At 34.9% G+C, this 25,361-nt stretch overlaps 1 protein-coding gene across 1 annotated transcript in view; it reads right to left on the bottom strand.

Moving 5' to 3' along the window:
• The window catches only part of LOC128985545 (phosphatidylinositol 4-phosphate 3-kinase C2 domain-containing subunit beta-like), a 63,939-nt gene extending 44,802 nt beyond the window's left edge, over positions 1-19,137 (bottom strand). Inside the window, exons 1-12 of the mRNA XM_054405137.1 lie at positions 19,053-19,137; positions 16,141-16,233; positions 15,176-15,335; positions 11,151-11,270; positions 10,123-10,276; positions 8,630-8,710; positions 7,489-7,751; positions 6,183-6,374; positions 4,677-4,879; positions 2,400-2,508; positions 1,458-1,601; positions 639-721 (exon numbers count right to left, since the gene is read on the bottom strand). Of these exons, the coding sequence (XP_054261112.1) occupies positions 639-721; positions 1,458-1,601; positions 2,400-2,508; positions 4,677-4,879; positions 6,183-6,374; positions 7,489-7,751; positions 8,630-8,710; positions 10,123-10,276; positions 11,151-11,270; positions 15,176-15,335 (1,509 nt within the window). The 5' untranslated portion in view covers positions 16,141-16,233; positions 19,053-19,137. The remainder of the gene's footprint in view (positions 1-638; positions 722-1,457; positions 1,602-2,399; positions 2,509-4,676; positions 4,880-6,182; positions 6,375-7,488; positions 7,752-8,629; positions 8,711-10,122; positions 10,277-11,150; positions 11,271-15,175; positions 15,336-16,140; positions 16,234-19,052) is intronic.
• Positions 19,138-25,361: the final 6,224 nt, after the last annotated feature.

Raw genomic sequence — 25,361 nt, forward strand, 5'->3', positions numbered from 1 at the left:
TAGTTCTTACAGAACTTTAGAACACTTTCCTCATTCCTCAAATATCAAAGAGTGTTGTTCAAGATTTTGTGGTGGTAATATTGGATACGAAATATATATTTATGTTAATTTAGGATAAGTTAGATTAGTTAAAACCAGTCAGTGTACAAACCTGTGCCTCAAGATTATAGAACAAATTTATTTGATAGCCTACCACAAATCTTGTTCCAGGTGGGTCATGAAAATCCTATTCAAAAACCATAAAATCAAAAACTTTGTTACCATCTCGCATTAAGATGATGATGTTCCCATGATTGAGGGAGGTGTTCATTATTTTTCCGTGTTTGTAGTTGGATGATGATATGTCCACATAATTGCAGTGATATTTACAATTTTGCCTCAATTTTAGGTGAAGACAATGATGTCAACCTGCTCGAGGAGGTGCTGGAGGAGGTCGTGGTTTTGCTGTGATTACAGGGTAGTGTCACCTAGCGGTGGGGGCCGCAAGCACCCTAATACGGCAGCGACGGTCGGACACTAAGTGGAGTCGGTTATGAGGGGTTCTACTGCACAACAAAATATTACGATAAATGTCAGAAGATTTTGATTTTTTAGAGTCTTGATTAACAGGTAAAATGTTTTCAGTTGAGTACACTAACCTTGAGGACATAGTCCGTAGGCGACCCTGCATCCAGCAAGCCACAGATGATTTGTTCCATGACCAGGTCGATGCTGCAGCTCACTACAAAGAATCACACATTTTTGGTAACATTATGTTATGTCTTGTATCTTGAATTGATCATACAAAAATTCTAGTTTCAATTACTACAATAATTATCGCATTGTCCATGTTTTACACTCAAATCTATAAAAAAAACTTTTTTATAACAGGATTTGACAAAAAGTGGAAATAAAAATAAATAGGATAATATATCAAAGTGTGTTTGCATGCTGAACAATTGTAACTTGTATATCCCTAATATGCTAAGCTTGAAATATGTACCCACCAGAATCTGAGGCTCATGTTAACAAGAGAAACAAGGATATGTAGTTTCCTAGTGGCATAAGAACTAGCTTACACAGAAGTAAATTTCACATGCAAAATCTAATGGAGACTTAAATAGCTTTTAAAAAAGTTAAAAGCTAAATTATCAATTTAGTTCACAAACCAAAATATTTTATTTAAAATTTATTCGAAGCCCCTTTATGTTAATTTAGAACAAACAATATTTTTGTTAAATCAATTTACCCAAATCTGTTTTGGTGATCACTCCTACAAAAGTAGTTTTTGGAGTAATATATTTTAGTCAATATCTATTTTACATTAATGGCTTGCCCTTAAATTCCGCAAAATAACCTAAATGTTACAATTTATAAGGATTCTCGTTAAAACTTTGTGGTTTATAGGACTTCAAATTGTATTACCAATTGACTGGATTTACAGTGTTTAACCTAAGCCAAAGTTGTGTTAGGCCTACCATCACTGGTGAAGGTGAGAGGTTGTTCCTTGTCAGGACAGTGAATGGTCAGCTTGACACTTGTACCTTGTAGATAGGAACTCTCAATCAAAGGGCTGATAACCAGGCCAACGTTGGTGTACGGGTCAGAGTGGACAAACTCAGCTGTAAAATAACAAGGACGTTAACACCACTAAAAATGAACTTTAAACAAAAAGTTACCCAAACGTAAGTTTTATAGCTTTGCTACAGTATGAAACTGGTTTATTGTTTAAGCAATATTGTTAATTGAAAGCCTATACTGATCAATAACCAAGTACAGTAATGGATCAAAACTGGTGACTTCTGTGAGGTAAATGAGTATCAGTATTATAACCGCTTGGTAATTATATCATAACCACTTGGTAATGATATAATATCTTGAGTATCATACTTAACTAAATCACATAACTGCCAAAGAGGTTTTTAACTAGCAATTACCAAATGGTGAACCGAACAAATAATGTGCATAGTAGAACAATGTTGTAGCAATCTGCATAGCTAATATCCAGAGCTTTAATGAATTTTTACCACAAAAGGTTAATAAAAATAGCAATTTCACATGAACATAACACTACGCTTAATGAGTACTTACATAATAAATAAATAAATAAAATAAATTAGTTGTGTTAGTATAGTTTGGGAAATTCACTGAGATGCTAAATAGATTTCAAATCAATCAATGTTAGACTATCTTTTTCTTAATATAGACTTTGTAAAAATAACTGTTCGTTGAGAAAATGCTTTTTAACATTAAGACTGAAATACATCGATTGATACCAATACTTCATTTAGTACCAAACATTTTGGAGATTTCTTACAAGTAGGAAAATGGCAGAAAGGATCATATCTAAAACATGTTACTAAAAGCCGCTCTTAGGAGAATATACACAGTGTTATATGAACTCATAAGTAGATGTTTACCTCTAAGAGCCTTGACCATGGTGTGGAATGCTACGAGGTCTGGGTCTGTGAGGACGGGCTTGTGCTTCTCCACCAACACACTGTCGTATAACTTGCTCTGTCGATGGGACTGAAACAGAGTCATTCATCATGGTAAAAACCAAACCTAAAATCCAAAGTAACCCTCTTATTTTCTGTAAAAACAAAAACCACTCCTAACTATTATTAACTTAATTTGACATTATTTTGTATAGATAGCTTTTTCCAGATTTAAAGGATTTTGTGGTGGAAAGGTTGAATAGCTCAACTTCCTGACAACAATAGTTAGTTCCAATAAACACATGAAACATACAATTTTACTAGCTCCTTCTTCAGTCGTAGAGTCTTTGTACAAGGACAAAGATTTGATTTTACAACATAAAAAGGAACAAGTAGTTTTGAAAATGCAATGTTTCATGTGTTTTTTGTACTTTCAAATATTTTTATCAGTAAGGTTAACCTAAGATTATTGTTTTAAACCTATTTAAAAACTTTTAATCGATTTTCTTCACTGTTTATTACATAATCACAAGAAGACGGCAAAATTGCCAAGTTTGTGCAACTTGATCATCCGACTTCAGATTCCATTAGGTGTCCTGCCTTAACCAAATGCACGGGGAGTGAGGGCAAATGGCTAGTATGGCTAAATGTGACATTGACTCACAAATCCAACCAATTAAATCTTGAATTCAAATATTTTCTTAGGACTGGGGGATTATAGATTTGACTTGGATCATTGACTATTGGATTAATAGTCAAAGCTTGGATACAGTAGGCCTAAAAGTGAATGTTTGCAGGATGCGGTATGTTTCCTTAGCTCATTGGCGGAGTTAGACGTAATTTGTTGGGGGGTGGGAATGAATTCTTCAATTTTCACTGGGGGTCCGGGGTCCTCCCTCCCTTCGAAAATTATTTAAAAAGCTTTGAAGCCCATGAAATTGTAGGAGTGACCCTGTTGGATCTCAGCAAGGCTTTTGATCTAATTTCTCATAGCGTTCTTTTAAATGAAGCTTCAATATAATGGAATAAATAATGAACAGTTAATTTTTGTTCAAAACAAACCTTTGTGGTGGGTTACGTATGGTGTCTGTTGGGAACTGCTCGTCTTCTTTTGAAGAGGTTCTTGCTGGGGTCCCACAGGGTGTAGTCCTGGGCCCTTTGTTATTTATATTGTACATAAATGACCTACCTACCTGTTAGTTTAGATTGTGATAACATACTATAAGCGGACGACACATCTGTGCTAGTAAATGGGAATTGTTTGATGATGTGATAAACCAAATTAATAGAGCAACTGTCTTTGCCAATCTGTGGCTCCATTCTAACTATTTAAAGATAAATGAAAGTAAAACTGAAAGGATAATATTTACTTTGAGACAAATTGAACAATATAACATGGCTAAGTCACTCAAGCTTCTTGGTGTTACTCTTTACCAAAAACTACTATGGGAGGAACATGGTCAACAACTTAGCTAATCGATTATCTAGGGTTTGTTTTTATTGAGAAAACTTAAGACTTGTGTAAGTCAAGAGCTAATGGAAACTTTTTATTTCAGATTCTTCCATTCACATTTGTTAGCCTATATGCTAATATTTTGTGGGGAGGTAGTGCTGGAGCAGATAGTTTTTTTTGTGTGGTAAAAGAGAGCAATAAGAATATTGTTTGGTTTAGAGTTTAGTGATAGCGCTAGGAGTCATTTCTCTGCACATAATATTATGACTGTTCCCATGCAATTTTATTTTTCAGAATTAAATTTATATCCAGGAAAATATTACAGACTTTAATGTTTTAGTGACGTTCATAATTATCAAACAAGAAATTCCAACAAATTAGTTTTACCAATCCCAAGACTAGAAAAGTAAGCAAAGAGTCACAAATACCAACAAATAAAATTTTGTAACACAATTCCAGAATCATTTAAGTTGTTAAATTTAAAACCATTTTTAAATAAGATTCATGATTGGCTTACTACATGCATTTTATTCAATAAAGGATTTTTTATAATGTGATATATATTGTAAACTAAGTGTTGGGTCCTTTATTGACCATCTGTATTAGTATATCTTATGTTGTTGTTGTTGTAACTGTTTTTATTGTCTTGTTTATTTATTTTGTTTTTACTACTTTCAATTTATATTGATTTTACTTTATTATTATTATAATCTAGGTACTGTCTTTCAATGTACCTATACCTGATGAAGCCTATTGTAATCTTGTATTGCTTAATGGTGAATAAACTTCTTGATTCTTATACTCACCTTCCGCTCGGCACTAAGCTTAGCAGCAGTGTTGCGTGGTGGCAGGGGGGGAGGAGAGATGGGGGAAGCTTTGACTACAGCCGCGTAGATGGGGTCCGAGGCCTGACTGCCAGCTATGGAGGGTGGGGAGTACAAGTAGTCAAACGGGTCATACGGGTCGTAAACACTTCCAGAACATTCAGACTGGTCGTCTTCCCTCATATCTGGAACATCAACACCAACACCACTGACAAAACAAAACAATACTGTGCACTGCAATGGTTGCAACACCTTACATGCACAGATAAGATAGTACAAGTGACAGTCAACATATTGCTTAGGATAACGTAGTAAATGCTGATAGGAATAATACAGTACCTAGCACAACTTGTAATACTACTGTAGGAACATACAAATTACAATAACAGAACATTACAAAATGAAAGGACCATTATATTATCAAATACTTGTTGTAACACAAACATATTCCAGGTAGCTTTACCTGACTTTTGCAACAGGCTATGTATGGATTGAAAAGTCCCTTAAAACCACAGTAAAAATAGCTTTTATCTCCATTGTGATTCTAATTATGTATTTGTTTTAATCAATGACATGGCAATAGTATGAATAAAAATACCTAACACAGAATTGTACAGAATATTCAATCAGAAATGTCTCAATGAGCTTAGTAACATGCAATAAAACCAAATAAAAATTCTTATGAGCTAGTTCAATATATTTTTTTATTGGCATTTAATTATTTACTGTGGGTGGAAAAAAGCCCCGGGACAGTTTAATATTTTAAAAATAATCAAGATAGCCCTAAAAAACTTGGTACAAAGTTACTGGGCATCAAAATCATTTTCACACATTATTCAATTAAACACTATCTCCTCAGGGGGACATCCCGCTAGGTGACTGAAGAAAATCTTAAATGTAAGCATATGACTGGGAATGTAACGTCGTCCTGCAATCCAGCTACTTGGAGGCAGGGCCGTACCCAGCTTTGGCAGGCCCAAGAGTATCATAAAATTAGATTTGGTTTTTTAAACCTAGGAAGTTAAAAAAAAAAATAGTTTCCGACATAAGAAGTTTAACTTTTAAAAAGTTCAAATCTCTGTCATTTTGCCAATTATTAAACACATACTGTATATTTAATTTTATGCAAGACTAGTAATTTAGCTTATGTATCTAGTTTTATCAGACGTCAGGCGGTGTAAATTTCCATCTCAAACATTCATGACATACAGATGGAAATTAAGGTAGGTTTAGTCTTTATAAAACTACAAAATCTAAAACAATTTGAAAAATTTGTACAGTAGAACTCCAGTTATCCGAACTCCAATTATCCAAATTGCTTACATAAATAATAGGCCTATAAAAAAAACAATAAAACTGAAAACCACAGTAAATTGTACCATCCGTAAGTATGGTTATAAAGAAGGCAGAAGCTGTGATCGCGGCAAAATCGAAAACCTCTATTGCGATCGTTTTGACATTGTCATCGTCATATGACATGAGACTCACCAGTGTCCTCAGCCAGTGTGGACTGTGAGTAGGCCTGGGAGGAGGTGAGGAGCGGGTCAAAGGCCTCCAGTAGACTGACTCTTACACATCTGTCTCTCTGAGGTAGCTCAGAGTCGAACGGAGTCAGATCTATTAGGTTGCTGTTGTCCCTTTTCTCTACAGTCTTCAGAACATTCACACTGTTGTTGCAGCCTGCAAAATTACATCACAAAATAGTCTGGCACAATAAAGCTCACTGATAAAAAATCTTTTTGAATCTTTAACCTGTTCAAGGAGTTTACGAGGAACCTAGTTAATCAATACTTGTTAGGATTGCAGGAATGTAAGAAATTAATTGGTTACATCGTTGCAGTAGATTAGGGTAAGGAGAAGTAGCAGGCTGGCCAGATAAAGCTTACTCAATATAGCCATAGGATATAGTACAAGTAGTTACGCTTTTTAAGAGTGGACAAGAAATCCACAAAGTTAAGGCAAACATTTTTGATATGTCAAGAAAAATCTGAACATGGACTATACATTTTCTACATTAATGAATAATTTCTAGACATAGGGGTCTTACTGACACCATAGACTATTTTATTATGTAATCCTTTTTTGAGCAAAATTATTGCATGTTTTCTGGTAATATTTTTTATATTATAATATAGCACAAATCTTATAGTCTACTATATACGGCCTAAAATTATAGTGAAATATTTTGATCAACATTAACACATTAATCAACAAACTTTTCAGGGTACTATAAAAGCTGTATTTGAACCGTGGAAATCTTAACTGAAATTAATGAAACACTAATAAAAATAAACAATAAGTTAACAAATACAAACAAATATAAAATAATATAATAACTTAAACAAACAACAGCCGGCTCACCGGCTACGTAGCCGTCAGACGTAGCTGCGGTGTGAACAGTACACTGGCGACGTATTAATACACCGAATACGTCTGCAGACGTCTGGCTACGTTGGTGTGAACAGGCCTTAAGACTTGTGTGAGTCAGGAGCCAATGAAAACTTCTTATTTCAGTTTCTTCCATTCACGTTTAACAACATTTTGGGACTCAAAAGAAACAACAGAATAGGCCTGACTGAAATTCTAATTCTGATTGTTTCAGGTTATGCAGTAACTATACACCTGATATGATATGATGTGTTGTGAACCTTATCTTAACACAGACTACAGTAACACTTTTGGAGTTTGGATATCAGAAAACCGCTCATAACAACAAAAGGGCATCCTCGGATAGAAGTTCTAAATGTCAAGTAATTTTAATAAGCTACAGTTGAACTGTTGAAGCTAAACTCACCATTGTAGAGTGTAGTGGTGGTTGAGGTAGATCCAGATGACAGTGTTGGCACAGGAGTAGCTGTAGGTGTAGCTGTAGATGCAGACAGGTCAAAGCTGTACATGTAGGGGTTGACAGCATGATGCCCACTAGAGGGGTGCGGAGACATGAAGAACCCTGGGGGAGGAGCTGCAGGGAAGGTAGACGTAGTGGAAAGTGGTGTAATACCACTCAGCTCTGAGCCCAGGTTGGTCAAGTCAAAACCTATGTCTTGGAACCCACTCCTGTACAAGCGACCAAAACATTTTGTTATTGTTATTACTATTACATATTTTTTTAACCGTCTGTACTTATATGACTCAATTATAAATGCTTACATTTTCAAATAAGTAAAATAAATATTGAGACACGTAAGTACAATTTTAGTACACTGTGGACACCATTATAGTTAGTGTCGGTATTATTACCATTTTTTACTTTGACTTTGGCGAATAAATTAAGTTTTTGTTGCTGTCATACATCTTTAAGAACCTAGTCTATATTTTTTTGGTACACCGTTTCAGTTTCTTTTATCAGAAGCAATTATTTAGTTATATCGAATCCGAGAAGTGAATCGGCACACAAGCGGGGAATTATTTTATTTAGTTTATTTCATTATTTCACTTTGACTTTATTTCCATGTACAAGAGGATTATTTTAGTTATTTTTAGAAGTTATTGTTTTGTTAAGCTTAGGTACAGGTTGTGTATTTTTAGTTAGAACAGACATATTCATTCGTCAGTGCGTCGCTGTGCTGGCACCATGTTGTCGTGCAATATAGATGTAATGATATTTGGCGCGTCGATGAGACGAGCTACAACAGTAGTGTACTCGTGTATGTCGGGCGACAAAATAGCATCATCCTAAGCCCGAGCGGTAAGAGCGTCAGAGATAAAGGCAAGCGAACCCTGGACGTCTCGAGTTATCCAAGCAAATGGGAGATAAGTTTAGGTTAGCCTAGTTCCTAACCAAAAAAAATCACCTCACAAAGTACATAGGCTTATCTTTTGTACTTATGCCCGGTCTTGCAAGCGTCTGATTATATATTTGGTAGGCCTATATTTGGGTGACTAAAATTAATAGATCAGGTACCGGTAAATAATTTATGACTTAGAAGACTTACCGTAATGATGTTGATGGTAGACAAGACAGATTTTTTATGGAATGTTCAGCCAGAATGCTTGAAGTGGGTTTTTGGTTGTTACTGAAAAATAAACCAATACTTAAACTCTTCTAGAAACAAATATTTGGGTTGTTTTTAGGGTATGCGAGTACAAGGGTGGTAGAGTATTTTTGAGTGAGTACTTCAGTACCTATCTTACTTGTCTGGACTCGAGCCTTTCAAGAAATCTCTTAGAGTCAAGCTATTTAATAGTTATGTTGGAAGCATTTTTATTTGTACAGTAGGCCTATGGGAAAATCAACACAACATCTTTACACTAGCAAGTTAAGTAACTTAAGAGTCAGCCTCCATACCATGACCGGTGGTTAATAGTAGGCCTACTTAAAATGATAGGCCTAAATGTTTTTTGTGCGTATTTATGTCCTTTGTGTATTCTTCTGTATGTAATTTGACGACTCTATTAATGGATGAAGCATTCATAATAGGAGATCACCTGACGATGCCTGAATAGGAGAACACGTTGTGAGTTTGTAAAGGTATGTACCTTATAATGTTCTAACTTATAGTTAATGTCAACTGACCTTAAATCATAAAAGTTGTAAAACTGAGAAGAGATGTGTAAATTGATTTGTTTGGATACCTCAAGAGCAATACTTAAATGTAAATCAAATGAGAAGGACTGATTCCTAGATCTGTCAAATAAATAACAAAAGTATATTTTTAAGGTTAGGATGTGGAAACAGTCTTTTTTGCCTGATATATTTCCTGTCGCTATTATAAAAGGTAGTAAAAATAAACATTAAGTAAACAAATGTGGAGTGTTTTACTTTCCAAAACTTACCAACTACAACATGTAACCATTCTGTTTAGTTAAACAGAAGGCATACGGTAGCTAACGTAATTCCTTTTACAGTAATTCTACTACAGTAGACAGGGAGTCTAATAAGAGGGACTTATCCGGACTCCTTGGGACCGAGCTAACGGTTTTTCCGATTAAACCGACGTTCCCAAAAACTTGTTAAACAAGAAGAACAGTCGTTTCAGTACCGCACACTTCCCGCCGATCTAGTCTGGTTAAACCGATGTGCTGATAAAAATTGTCCGGTTACAGAGATGATCAAATCAAATCAAAAATTCTTTATTCATATTGTATATACATACATGAATAGTGTCAGACTATAACTAATTTGTATGCATTTTGATTTCGATTTACAGAAAAGTAGGAACCGCATACAGTTTCATTTTTTTATTTTTTTTCCATCAGAGCACCTCAACCTTATTTATTTAGTCGTTTTTACATTGAAAAATTGATGATAAGAGGGAGTCTACTGTATGTTCATTTTTATTCTACAATTGGCAACATGTTTAACATGGGATTTAAATTTATGCTTCTATAAAAATAAAAATAAACACAATTTGTTCACCCTCTTAGTTAATTTAATCATAGGTTTCTGTGACAACAAACACAACAAGTTGTTGGAAATAATATTTACCTCAGGTGGAACTGGTGAGGTGGGTTTGCCGCGGCAGTTGAATTGTGAGTGTTGGTGGGGCTGGTGAATGATATGAGGTCACTAGTGGCGGGGGTGGCAACACTGTTGCGCCGTCCAGCAGGCGGGGGCTTGATCTGGTACACACAGGGTCCACCTGTACAGTATATGGCCTCGTGAACAGATATAATCTAGCCACCAAACAATAAAAATAACAAATTACGCAGAACATGCAGTAAAAGAATAAAAGTTACATTCAGTATTCAAATCTTACAGCAGAGTCTCAACTAACCAATCTTTGGTTATCCAGTCTTCCATGCGGTAAAAGCTGCTGCAATGTGTGTAATTATTAGATCTGAATTCAAAAGAAGAGTTAAAACACATTTTGGACAGTTTTATAGACCTAAAAAGAAGCGGGGTAAACTGGCCATGATGTCATCCAAGCCAGATCATTCAAAAAAATTACTATACAACATTAACTAACTACTAACTAATCACTTATGCAAAGTTTGAATGAAGACAACGTAATGCAATTGACAAGACTTATAAGTTGGCTTCTTATGCAACACATAAGGGCCTAAATGAGGATCTAATAAATTTATTTTCATAAATTTAAATTTAAATAAGTAATACACAAATTAATGAGCTGGTGTCACCTGTCTGTCTACCATGTTATCTTATGGGACCTCTGACGCTAAACAACACTACTTGCGATGTTGCCAATTCTACCAGATCGCGGCCTGGAGTTAAAGGTGCCCGTGAGTATAGACTATTATAAACGAGTAATCTTTTATCAACTGTAAAATAAATTAATGTGTTCTGGATTGTTAGGCTAACTCTCCAACTGGCAATGGCAGAAGTCTGTAGTGGCAAGGCATATTTGGTGATTTTGCAGTCATACTTTCAAAAATTCATATAAACTAAACCAATGGAGCGAACCTATTGAACCGTTAACTTGCATTTATAGCAGCCTGTAATCTTATTAATCTAAAAGTAGGCTATAATATTCAGGTGAAAAATGACTTTATTACCTGTATTGAAAGAACCAGGACGAGGTCTCGAGCGACTTTCAATTGAAGTAGAAATCGTTGATTCAACTGATGATTCCCTTGAGAAGCTTTTATCTTGTTTCAATATCCTAATTTTTTGGTCTGTAAATTTTAAATGTACACTTGGTTAGTTGTTTTTATAGTAGACCAACAAGTTATTACTCAGTGATTGTAAAAGTAACAAGTTATAGTAAAAGTTTGTTTTAAAATTGTTTTAGCTGCGTTTTTTTCAAGCTAATTCAAGTAGTTTTTTCAAGCTAGCCTTTTCAATTCTGTTCTTGGAATTGAAAAGATCTACTTTGGAGTATTGTTTTGATACTTAACAGTACAAGTTTGGACCAATGAGGTTCAAGAATTGAAAGAAAAAAAGTAAAATTGTAATACTTTGAACGTGAACTTATCAGATGTTAAGACCAATTTAATTGATTAAACAATAAATTATGAGTGAGTGGTTGGGACAATAAGTCGTTGCACTACAATGAGTGGCAATGAGAGGTTATAAATGAAAACATAACCTCTCTTAGTAGTTGTGAGTAGTGATTGTTAGAAATAAAAAAAACGGTCGTAGGTAAAGTAGTGTACGCAACTTGCGTAATTAGCCTTTACAGCACTCGTACAAGTTTTAAAGGCACTCGCCAAGGCTAGAACCTTAAATTTCCTACTTCGTGTCGTTAAGACTATCCATAAGCGATCCTTGCGTAAACTACTATTAGAGTGTCTAACTGCACAAATTAATTACAAGGAAGTTTCTTTTAAACATAGACTGAGTGATGTCTAATTCATGAATAGAATTAAAAAGTAAAGGATAGATTTGAGTATCATGTATTAAACTATTCTTTAAAGCCTTAACAGACAAGGGCTGTCATAAAATTAATGTAAACAAAGAAACAATCAAACTGTTTGATTTAGACTCGCTGGCTACTTAATAGAGGAGTATATGCATTCAAATGGTCGAGTATTTTAGAGCGAGTATTTCAGTACTCGGCTTGACTTGCGTTTCCCAAGAAAACTCAAACGGTTAAGCTTTGTTATGAGTTTGCTGAAAGCAGCGCCGTCCTTAGGGTGGAGCGAGTGGAGCGGCCGCTCCAGGCCTTGCGCCGGAGAAGGCCTCGCGCAGCGAGGCCTTACTATCGCTAGAAATAAGTTAATGTTTTGAAATGAAAATAAAATAATAAAGGACAGACAGATACATGTGCCTAAAATATGTCTTATTTATTATGAATTGGCCTATATCAATCGTTGTATCGATTAAAAACCTACAAACGACACTTAAAACACAAAATAATATCAAACAACGTTTGACAGCTCGGCGGCGATGACGGAACCCGAGCCTCGCGGCAGCCACCGAGCCACCCCGGTGAATCTGAGTGAGTCATACGCTTAAAGGCTACGGCCAAACGGGCGTTTTTTCACGCAAGAACGCAGCGTAAAAAAATTCTAGAAATATGGGCAGCATTAAATGTAATGATGTATGCCATACGGAGTGTGTATTCACGCAGATTCGGCGCGTCTTCAAAATCGACCACTTAGGAGGATCTTAAAAATAGGCCGATCTTACTGGACCACTTAATAATTTTGTTACTAAAAGGAAAGGCATTTAGTTGGACTTCAAAAAATGTAAGAGCAAGAGGCATTTATGTAGTAGAATATATATTCAAACATATGATGAAAATCTTGTCATAAAAATATATATATTATATATTTTTTATACTAAATGTCAAAATAAAATAATTTTACTGTTGTTTTCGTATCGAAATTAATATGTTATAGCCTATTTATTTTTTATACTAAATGAAGAAGATGAGAAAAGTTTTTTCGTCAAAGTGCTTAAAATGACGACTTTACAAGTGTAATTTTATAAACATTTTCCGGGGGGGGGGACCCCCGGACCACCCCCCCTCGGGTGGGGGGTACTCCGTACCCCCCCGACCCCCCGGTGAGCTTAGTTAAACAAGGCCTCACAATTATGTATTGCCCCAGGCCTCGCATGTTATAAAGACGGCTCTGGCTGAAAGCATTTATAGCCTTCTCTTACAGCATGGCAGAACCAAGCAAAAGCATGGATTTTTACTTTAGCATGTTATGTTATAACTTTTACTCGCAATTGCCCTTAAGACATAGGCTACGCCTACTTTAATAAAGTTGTTACAACTGTAAAGAGAAGTATAAACTGCTTGATTTGGATACCAAAAAGACAAGCCTCAAAGTAAATGAAATGGTGTAAACAACTTAATAATCTGACAAATGAATGACAAAAGCATATTTTTGAGGTTAGCACGTTGATACAGACTTTTGTTGTTTGCTCATAAATAAATTTTCTGTTGCTGTTCTTAAAAGCAGTGACATCATATTTAAACATAAAGTGAATAAATGGTATCAGAAATCTGATACATACTTTCTCCTATAAGCTTGTCAGCAACCAGCTTGTCATAGTGGTGGGAGTAACTATGATAATTTTGTAGAAAAAAAAGTTGTAATAACTTTTGAACCGTAATTGTTACAGTAATGGGGGTTGTATTATTTTGTTTATAATTATAAGGACCATAATTAACACATTTTGATCAAAACTGGGTTTTTTTCCAAAATCAGATTTTTTGTAAATTTATTGGATTTTTTATAGGAAAATGACATAAGTTACAATAACTTTTGAACCCTACATTTTACAGAAATGAGATTTAGACCATTTTGTTCAGAATCTCATGGGCTATAACATACTAAATTTTTGAGAAAATCAGATTTTTCCGTTATTTATGGAAAAATCCCATTAAAAATCAAAATTTAAAAAAAAATTAAAAAAGAAACCTCTGGAGATACCATGTATCAGAGTAGGTACAGTAGACTCTCGCTCATCCGGACTAATATAGCAGACGTCAGGTCCAAATTACGATAAATCCGACTATCGAGAGTCGAGCAAATCTGTTTTTTCAGGTCCACAGAATTGATAGCCGGGCAGATGCAATTCCACTGGTAATAATTTTTACCCCCAAGTTACCCAAGTTTTTGATGACTAACCAAGGTAGTCTCGGTCGCGTTTAGCTCGGATAATCGGACTTATACTGTATCGTACCACTAAAAAAATCACGATTGCCAATCCGGACTAGTGGGAGTACGAAAAAGGCCGATCCAGATTAGCGACAGTCTACATACCAAATTTCATCAAAATCGTACAACAGGTGTGGTCTGTAGCTCATCCACACATAGGCCTACAGACACACACACAGACATCACTTCGAAAACCAATTTTTTTTGGTTCAGGGAGACCCAAATGGATACATCCACTCAAAAATCAAATTATAAAATTTTGACGAAAACAATACATTCTCCATATATTATGTATAGTGAGAGAAAGTAAAAATACCCTCGTCGCAGCAAACCTGCAGACTAAGTGAATTTCCATTTACCTGGCTGGATTTCTACTAAAAATATTCTAGATTTATTTCCTATTTACTCTAGGCTAATTAACTTTAGTGGTAACTTTAGCCTATTCTTACCAAATATATTTTCCTGATTTGTTCAATAATCTTAATCTTTACTGTAGTTGTACCAGAAAAATAAGTAAGTAAGTAAGTAAGTATACAGGAATTAAGTTTTGAAATAGAAATTTGTTAAATTGAGAGAAACATTACTTTAGTTAAAGCTTTATACTGTAACCGAAACACAATCATCGTCTCACACAACAGCGACCAAATCTTGAATATCTCCATCGGTCACAGAAACGTCATCAACGTCTTCCGCAATCACTGTAAAACCCTGATATCTCACCGGGCTGTGTGGTTATCGTCTCCCACGGTCACCAAAACGTTATCATCGTCATCCACGATTGTGACAGAATTCTGGGTATCTCTTATGTGGTCATAATAGTCATAGTCTAATCATTCCATAACATACAATAGCCTACTTTTGCATAGATATCAGCAATAATCGTAATTTATTTGGATGAATATTTTGTTTTTAGAGAAGTCAGGTCCGAAGAAGTACAAACTAGGTTGGTACCAGTAATGCATTACCTTTTTCTGTTTGACTTTGATATCGGTGAAGTTCCATTCTTAACTTCTCCATCCTGAATTTTTCGAGTGCAAGGGTTTCCAGGCTAAGTGCCTGTGCCTTTTCCAAATCTTCTTGAAACTGTCGATCATAGTCGGTGTCATCTTGACCAGTTTTTGCCATCTACAACAATTATTCATACTACTTACTGTAGGCTATACATAAGAGATTGTACTGTGTAGCCTACAAACATCTGACATATTGTTTTAATGAGAAATTAACAAAATCCAATCAGCGTTCCGATAAGCTTTATAAAGGCTACCTAATGTCATGACTAAACTATGACCAATAACATTGAAAAAAGTGTTTTTACTACATAGTTTTATGCGTACACCTCCTTGGTCTTAAATATAAGTTAGATTTAAAACGTCTTCTTTAATAGCCTATGTATTATTTTAATAGAATTTGGTTAATATATACCAATTGAAAGGGAACTCAACTGGGTGTATTTAAATTTAAATATGAGTGAAGGATGTAGAATTGAGTGAGAAACCTTATGTAGCTTTATCACTCAATTGGAAATATTTAACTTGCAATTATAATAATATTTTTTTATAGATTTTAACAGACTTTTACTTAGTATTTGCAATGTAAGCAACATAATTTTACAACTTAAATAAATGTCTCGTACATTGTAGCTTATTTGATCACTTTTACACAAAAGCTCTAGAGCCTCTGTGGCGGAGCCCGAAAGGATTTTTGAGATAAGAATGTAACTATATGTTAATCGGGAATGTGAGCTATTATCACACCAAATTTCAGCCCAATCCGACCAGTGGTTAAAGCGTGATTGAACTTCAAACAATCACACAAACTTTCACATTTTATATTATTAGTATGATGTCTTGTAGGCCTACATTGTAGCTAAATATTTGATCACTTTTACACAAGTTTAAAAATTGTCTTAGTCTGCATCAATCAAACTCACCTTACAAACATTTACGACTTGCCTATTTCTGTTTTTGAAGAAAATATTTTATGTCCCTGTAATCTCTGTCAGCTTCCTAGCATCGGGGCTAACCTAAAAAGCAAAATACACTTAGGATTGTCAATTTACTAAAAAAACTACAGAATGTCTATTCTTGAAAGTTATTAGGCCTAACTTACGTGTGAGAAAATTGACAAGAACTAATAAGTAGTTTACGCTTGTTTTGAGCGTAACGAGATGAGTGAACGTGAGCGCAAAAATGGGCGTGTTCACCCGGTACTTACCGGTGTTACAGGAAAGTAGTGTCATAGAATGATAATCAAACAGCCTACAATGAAGTTGGTTGTTAAGTTTAAGGTTTGCCAATCATGTAAAATTCATACAAATGTTTACTTCTTTAAAAGGCAGAGAATTCATTTATTCATGGCAAATTCACCATTTTAATTATAAATTGGATGCATGGAAACTTGTAATAGGTACTGTAGCTGCCTAATGTGTAATTTTGTTTGTTTGATAATAGTAGGCCTAAGTTAATTCCAAGTCATGTAAACATGACTTGGAAGTAACTTAGGCCTTAACTTAACTTAACCCCGGGGTTTTTAGAGGGGGTTTTTTGGTGAGTAGTCTGATAATTTTCAGGAGTCTCACACTACAGGCTGGCTACCTGTGTGGGTAAAAGCATTTTCCCTCCTCTCCCTAAAAGAAACCCCTGGGTTAAACCCTCTTCTTTGTGATCAGTGTCTCCTTACAACCAAAATAAAAATTCTGTTTAATAGGTCAAGAAAATCCCGTTTTACTTTAATGAAAAATCCTGTTTGATCCCACGTGAATATTCCTGTTGTGGCATCAAATTAGCCACAGCTGTGATGCCTTTGGTCTTCACTTTATCTTATATATTAAAAAAATTTGGGTTTTCTTTTCCGAGTTCGTTTGGCTCTTCTACCCGACCGATTTTCATGATTGAGGTTTCAAATTTAAGTTATGCACGCACATATTTGCCATCAAGCATCGGCATATATTTATCTATAATCCCACTCTGTTTATACGTAAACGGAATTTGCTCCCCATGTATTTCTTATGGGAGTTAAATTTGGTTTATCTTTGCCGAGTTCGATTGGCTCTTCTACCCGACCAATTTTCATGATTGAGGTCATAAATTGAAGGTATGCACGCACAGATTTGCCATCAAGCATCGGCATATATTTATTTATAATCCCACTCTACTTATACTTAAACAAAATTTGCTCCCCATGTATTTCTTATGGGAGTTAAATTTGGTTTATCTTAGCCGAGTTTGATTGGCTCTTCTACCCGACCGATTTTCATGATTGAGGTCTCAAATTGAAGGTATGCACACACAGATTTGCCATCAAGCAACGGCATAAATTTATCGATGATCCAACTCTGGTTATACGTAAACGAAATTTGCTCACTATGTATTTCTTATGGGAATAAAATTTTGTTTCTCTTTTCCAAGTTCGTTTGGCTCTTCTACTTGATCAATTTTCATGATTTAGGTCTCAAATTGAAGTCATGCACGCAAAGATTTCACATCAAGCATCGGCGAATACTTACCTACTGTAGGCCTATTACTCGACTAAAAAACAATTTGATTAATTTTCGAATTTTTAGCCTACATCAATTTAAGATGTATTTCACCAGTTATAATTATTATATAAACCTATATAGGGTATTTTGGTCTAATAACTTTCAGTGAAATATCAGCTTTTATTTAAGTGACTAAGATGACTCAATGAAAAATCTTAAATTAGATTATTTTACGGATATTATATTTATTTTAACGCTGCGGAGCAGCATGGATCCTCTAGTTTTAATATTATTTTATTATGTTACAGCTGTTGCTAGATTGTTCAAAATGTTTAGTTTAGACTATGTTATGATTAAACACACTTCTTCATTCGTTTGTAAATAAAACTTATAAAATATTCGTTCATATAGTGGTGATATTATTTCATACCGGAATACGGTAGACTAAACATCGCCTGATGTGGCGTCAAATTAGCCACAGCTGTGATGCCTTTGGTCTTCACTTTATTTTAGTATTTATTATGTTACAGCTGTTGCTAGATTGTTCAAAATGTTTAGTTTTGACTATGTTATGATTCAATACACTTCTTCATTCCTTTGTAAATAAAACCTATAAAACTTATCGAATATTTGTTCATATAGTGGTGATATTATTTCATATACCTAGACTAAACATCGGTTAGGCCTATACTGTTCTATCTCAAGTGATCTTTAAGATGTATCACATCCAAATACCAGTTCTTAAAACCTTTTTACGATGCTGTGCTAGGAAAATTTAAGCAATTGGGGTTAGTTTTTTAGTGGAAAGTGGTACAGTAAAGGCCTAAAAAAGATAATTAATCATCTTAGCAAAAAATCATATTTTACTGCAGGGTATATCCTGTTTTAAACCTGTGCGCATTGTCTTTAAATCCTGTTTACGGGATAAAAATCCCAGCGACAGAAGCACTGGTGGTGATGACACACATCAACATTTGACAGTATACATACTTCAGCTCCAGAACTGGTACGGTACTGAGCTCTTTAGCCTAGCCTAGGCCTAAGTTAGGGCGTCACCATGAAGATAATGGCTTTGATATAAAAAATTTGATTGAATTCGCTATATGTATATATCCTTCCATCTTCGAACTAGTAATTATAAGCTAACTGCACAAATAACTTGGTTATGCCTGTCAAATTCTAAAAGGTCAATAAAATGGATAAAAAGAAAAGAAATATCTAGACCACAATCCTCCGTCATGTAGGCCTACTAATAATGTATTGAATTAGGTGTTACATTGAAGTTGTTATGATATAATATAATCTAAGGAATACTAACGAAATATACTTGTAGTGGAAAACACTAAACTGTTGACTAGGCCTACCTCAAACACTGTTACAACTGCAAAGCTGCTTTAACAACGTAATTGAAAGTTAACATAGCTATTTATTTTGTTAGTATACTATTGCAAATAATTAAAATAAAACATTTTTCATATATTTAATTTGATTTTTTAATTAAAATAAATAATAACATTGCTAAAATCTTCTAACCAACGAGAACTTTAGCTGAAAGTGACAGACAACTGAACATGAACATTTTACTGTTATTTAAATGCCTTTGCTGCCAAACCCAACCCGTGCTACCCATCAGCTGGTACCATCAAACCCCACAGAATATTGAAATAGGACAAGCTATTAACAGTGATACTCTCTCTTACTATATGAAATAAAATGCCCTTCACTACAAAGACATTTTCAGACTAATAAGATTAATATTTGGGGGTTTCAATGCCCAAATATAATATAAACCGTTGTTATTTTGCATGGCAAGTGATCCGATTTCAATTGTTCAGTGTGACGGTTTCAATAATTGTTTCCTTCTTAGCGAAGTCGATGAAATTGTCGATTCCATATCCGATACTGTATAATAATACACGTCTACTCATACATACATTATGAACCGGCACCTCAGACTTTGTAAGGCGGACTTCTGTTAGCTGGTGAGATCGCGTTAAGTTTGTGAAACTTTTTAAGAATAAAAAGACTCTCGACATACACGGAATGCCTGTAAATGTACTTAAATACGTAATTTTTGTTATTGCTGACCCATTAAGCCATGTGATAAATAGATGCATACAAGAGGGATGCTTCCCAGATGTCCTGAGTCCTGACGGGTAGCTATCAATGCGCCACCACGTCAAACCGCCACCTCGGTGTTTTGGTCAGAGGCGTCAACCCGCAACCACAAAAAAAACCGAGGTGTTGGGTTGACGTGTACGTACAGGTCAACCCGCCACCTCGACAACAGGCCACCACGACAACCCACCACCACACAATTTTCCGAGATGGCGGGTTCTCGTACACACTCAAGCACGGCCGCCTTTAACCTCAAGTCAATGAGCCACCATACGACAACATCGTGAAGCTTCATGTTCGATGTCGGCAACCCGCCACCTCGCACGTAGGCGACAACGCACCACCCCGTCAACCCACCACCACTCTTTTACGAGGTGGCGGGTTGACGTGTACGCTCAGTGTTCGGTGCCGTCAACGCGCCACCTCGCTCATAGGCGACAACGTGCCACCTCGACAACCCACCACCATGCACTCTTGTCATAAATCGGTTGCATTTATATTCTGTAGCATTAAATATATTGTACGTTGATTCAGTTAATTTAGTGAAAGTTAATGTAACTCTTAAATAGCATTTCTGGAAATCTTAGTTTATTTTCGGAAGAAAGATTGATAAGTAATACAATTATTAACATGGTGAAACCCCGACATTTGAAAGGGTCTCACGCCCTTAAGGGTAGGAAGTATTAAATTGTAAAACCTTAATGCAAAACTACGAATTGGGCCGAATCTTTTAACACCTTAAACGTTGAAATTTGTCCACAAATAAGGGAGGAGTAATGTTAAAAAAAAAACAGCCCTCACGTATTAATATGAGAGATGATAATGTATACCAAAAACAAAAATAGAATATTTATTTTAATTAATTGCCAGTGAATAAACATTATTTTTTCATTAGGCGTATAAAAATTTGTACAAACAAGTTTGCCCTGCATTGTAATTGCCCTACTGTTAACATTAAATATATCAATAACATAATTTTCACAACTTATGGTTATAGAATTTTTCTTCATTTCAATCATCAATGGCATAAATAAACCTACCACATAGTTGTGTAAATTACAGTTTACAATCATGGTTTACAATTAACATATGTTCTTCTTCTCACTTTTAATTTCTGACAACAGTTGGAGTTACATAACAATGTCTGTTTCCCATGAATCTTATGGAGAAATACGAAACTTTAAAGGGTCCCTGGGCCTCATTCTAATTATTTCCCTAAAAAGAAAGTTTCCTGTACAACTTCACTTTACGCACTTTCCAAATTACACCAAAACATGCCAATTGGTTTAGTAGTTTCGGAGGAGTAAATGTCACAAAAAAACTCTGCTTGCGTATGAAGTAAGTTCAAAATCCCTCACCTTAGAATTTTGAAAGCCCGTGGAGCAGAGTACTAGTTCAATATCGAAGGGGGGTAGTTATATATGTATCCTCGGAGCGGTAGCTTGATTTTTGTCCAATTTGAGTCAAATCGGTTCAGTAGCTTATAGATAGTTTATCTCATTCAAACACACATACACAACCTCTTCTTTATAATAGTACTAGCATAGTACCCGTCCTTCGTACGGGGTTGGCATGTAAGTATAAATGCTTATTGTAGTTATGGGAGAGGACACGGTTTAAGAAAATTTGGTCTTTTATTTTATACGGTATCTTATAGTGTCCTACAGTATCTACCATAGCCCTGATTTTCTACCACTGCACCTAAACCATGAAAAAAAGTTAAGTTCTCATTGTGTACCACAACTTTTTGTTGCTAGTTGGTTAAAATTAGCTGTGGTCATAAATGCCAAAAACATGCTGCACCCTGTTGGTAAGCCTTATACCTTTTTAATGCTATTTAATATCATAGAACCAACTTGTGAAGTTGAAAGGGCTGACAAAATTCTTTAATTTCTTTAAATATGAATACTCATAAGGATTACATGAGAAACTCCAGAGCCAGAGCCACTGGAGCGGAGCCTGAAAGGATTTTTGAGGTAAGAATATGTTTATATGTTAATCGGGAATGTCAGCTATCATCATACTAAATTTCAACCTTGTCGGTTTAGTATTTTTCGCGTTTATTTGTCACAAACATCCATCCATCCATCCATACATCCGTACATCCAAACTTTCTTACTTATAATATTAGTAGGATAAGTAAACTGTTGTAATATTGCTTGTTTATGGATCGATTTTTATCAAACTTGGCAAATTTATTTATTTCATAGTAAGCTAATGATATGTTCCTTAAAATCACACTACAGTCTTCGTTACCCTCCCTGTAGGCAGCAAAAACCTAGGTACTCGTTAAACCTAATGTTATTGAATCAGATTTAATTGAAAATAAAGTCACACAAATGGAAATTTGCTTTGGCTGCAGGTTTGCTGCGGTGGGGGTATTATGGAATTGTAATTTATGTAGAAAGAATACTTTGTGGTAGTACATGATTAACTCTAATTCATATTAGATACTAAACAAATCAATCCCGTTGGTGCAATCAGTAGCGCCATTTGAACAGCTACTGCAAATCAGCGCTACTATTCGTATTTGCTAGCAGCTATATACCCGTGCCTTGCAACGGGGTCAGTATGCAAAAGAGGCAATGTGGGTTCTTAGAAACATGCCAAATAGTTTTCCAAATGCCAAATTTAGAAACAAAATTTAACTGTCCTACTTAACTTGATAATAGTACGTTTTTGTTAACTCTTACTGTGATTACTTATTTATGCTACCTACGATACAAAACCAAAGATATATTTTAAGGTATAATAAACGAATGTATTTCATGGTTTGCACTCTAAACGAAAAGCTATCACAATAGTTCCAAACCAAAAAATAGGAAAATAGAAATAAATATGGAAAATAAGGGTAATTTTATAACATATTTTAGTGAAATTATAATCAGGCAAATGGAAATTCGATCAGTCTATATATTTGCTGCGGCAGGGGGGTTATTACTGTTTACACAAAAATAAATAAAAAAAAGCCTTATAAAACTCAGGATAAGAGCCTAGATTGATACGGCAATGATTATAGAATCTTAATTATTTCCTATATCCATGAACAATTTTTTTTTTACAACGAATTATTCCCTGTAAAATATTATTACAGCATTTCACAAATATTAGAACAGACTCAGTATAATAGATCATAAACATAAACAAATGAAGTAACTGAAAGAATCATATACTAATGAAATTCAAATTACATTAACATACGGTTTGACAGCTCCATTTAAGTAATGTTAAATAATGTTTACCGTCGGGCTAGTGACATCATTATTTTAAATTTGTAATCCTTACCCTCTCTGTTCTAATACTCGTGTAGGCCTAGTATTTAATATGTTTGAACCAGCTGTGTGGAATTATGAAATCAAAATTCATTTGACAGTTAGTTCTGCTTGTTTACATTTTTAAATTGTGTAGGTTTGTTCTTTGTTACCATGGATACCATCAATCAATATTTACTTTTAAATCTCTCACCTCAAATTTTTGAAAGCCCACGGGGCAGAGCCCTAGGACAATATCGAAGCGGGAATAGTTCTATATGTATCCTCGGAGCTGTAGCTTCATTTGTGTGCAATTTGAGCCCAGTCGGTTAAGTAGTTTTTGAGATTACCTCATACAAACACACACACACACACACACACACACACACACACACACACACACACACACACACACACACACACACACACACACACACACACACAGACACCACCTCTTCTTTATAATAGTACTAGCAGAGTACCCGTCCTTCGTACGGGGTTGGCATAGAAGTATAAAATGCTTATTGCAGTTACGGGAGAGGACACGGTTTAAGGAAATTTGGTCTTTAAATTTATACGGTATCCTATAGTGTAGCACACATCTACCATAGCCCTAATTTTCTACAACTGCACCTAAACCATGGAAAAAGTAAAGTTTCCATTGTGTACCACAACTTTTTGTTGCTAGTTGGTTCAAATTAGCTGTTGTAATAAATGCAAAAAACATAATAGTGCTGCACCCTGTTGGTAAGCCTTACTTTTAATGCTAATTAATATCATAGAACCGACTTGTACAGTTAAAATGGCTGACAAAATTCTTTTATTCCCTTAATATGAATACTCATAAGGCTAACATGAGAAAATCCAGAGCCAGAGCCACTGGGGCGGATCCTGAAAGTGTTTTGAGGTAAGAATATGTCTATATATTAATCGGGAATGTCAGCTATCATCACACCAAATTTCAACCTTATCGGTTTAGTATTTACTTAAGTATGTATCTGTCACATGCAAAAGAGACAATGTTGGTTCTTTGAAAATGCCAAATGGTATCACTCCTACCATTTAATTCAGAAACAAAATATAACTGTATAACTTAACTCGATAATAGTACGTTTTGGTTAACTAATACCGTTCATACTTATTTAGGCTACCTACGATACAAAACCAGTGATAGATTTTAAGGTACAGTAAAAGAACGTGTTTAATGGTTTGCACTGTAAACAAAAAAACTATCACAACAGTTACAAACCGAAAAATAGAAAAAATAGGAAAATATAAATAAATATGGAAAATAGGGTAATTTTCTACAACAATATTTTAGTGAAATTATAATCAGGAAAATAGAAATTTACTCAGTCTATAGACTTGCTGCGGCAGGGGAATTATATTGCTGTTTACACAGAAATAAATAAAAAAAATAAACCCCAAACTCAGGATAATGGCCTGGCAATGATTATAGGATCTTAATTATTTCTTATATCCATGAATGATTTATTTTACAACGAATTGTTCCCTGTAAAATATTATTACAGCATTTCACAAATATTAGTACAAACTCAGTATAATAGATCATAAACATAAACAAATGAAGTAACTGAAAGAATCATACATTAATGAAATTACATTAACATATGGTTTGACAGCTCCATTTAAGTGAGGTTAAATAATGTTTACATTCGGGCTAGTGACATCATTATTTTAAATTTATAATCCTTACCCTCTCTGTTCTAATATTCGTGCAGTATTTAATATGTTTCAACCAGCTGTGTGGAATTGTGAAATCAAAATTCATTTGACAGTTAGTTCTGCTTGTTTACATTTTTAAACTTTGTAGGTTTGTTCTTTGTTACCATGGATACTATCAATTAATATTTACTTTTAAATCTCTCACCTCAAATTTTTGAATGCCCACGGGGCAGAGCCCTAGGACAATATCGAAGCGGGAATAGTTCTATATGTATCCTCGGAACTGTAGCTTCATTTGTGTGCAATTTGAGCCCACTAGGTTCAGTAGTTTTTGAGATTAGCTCATACAAACACACAGACACCACCTCTTCTTTATAATAGTATAGATATAGCTAGAACAAAAAATATTGTTGGAAGATAAAATGTGTTCCAGACCGAGTACTACTTCTTCCATCCACAGTTTTCTTCTAAAATCATTCAAGGAACCCCCAAAGAAACCTCTTGTGGCAGAAGAAAGGTTTATTTTCCCCTTTGACAAGCCCTGTTAATCATTTACTCTCCGGTAGAATAAAAGTTGCAATGTAAACCATGAGTAGCAAGGAGTTCTTACCATGTTAA

The sequence above is a fragment of the Macrosteles quadrilineatus genome, unplaced genomic scaffold (assembly GCF_028750875.1).
Source record: "Macrosteles quadrilineatus isolate MER2022 unplaced genomic scaffold, UCM_ALF_1.0 Scaffold_2__2_contigs__length_208266976, whole genome shotgun sequence".
Classification (NCBI taxonomy): Eukaryota; Metazoa; Arthropoda; class Insecta; order Hemiptera; family Cicadellidae; genus Macrosteles; species Macrosteles quadrilineatus.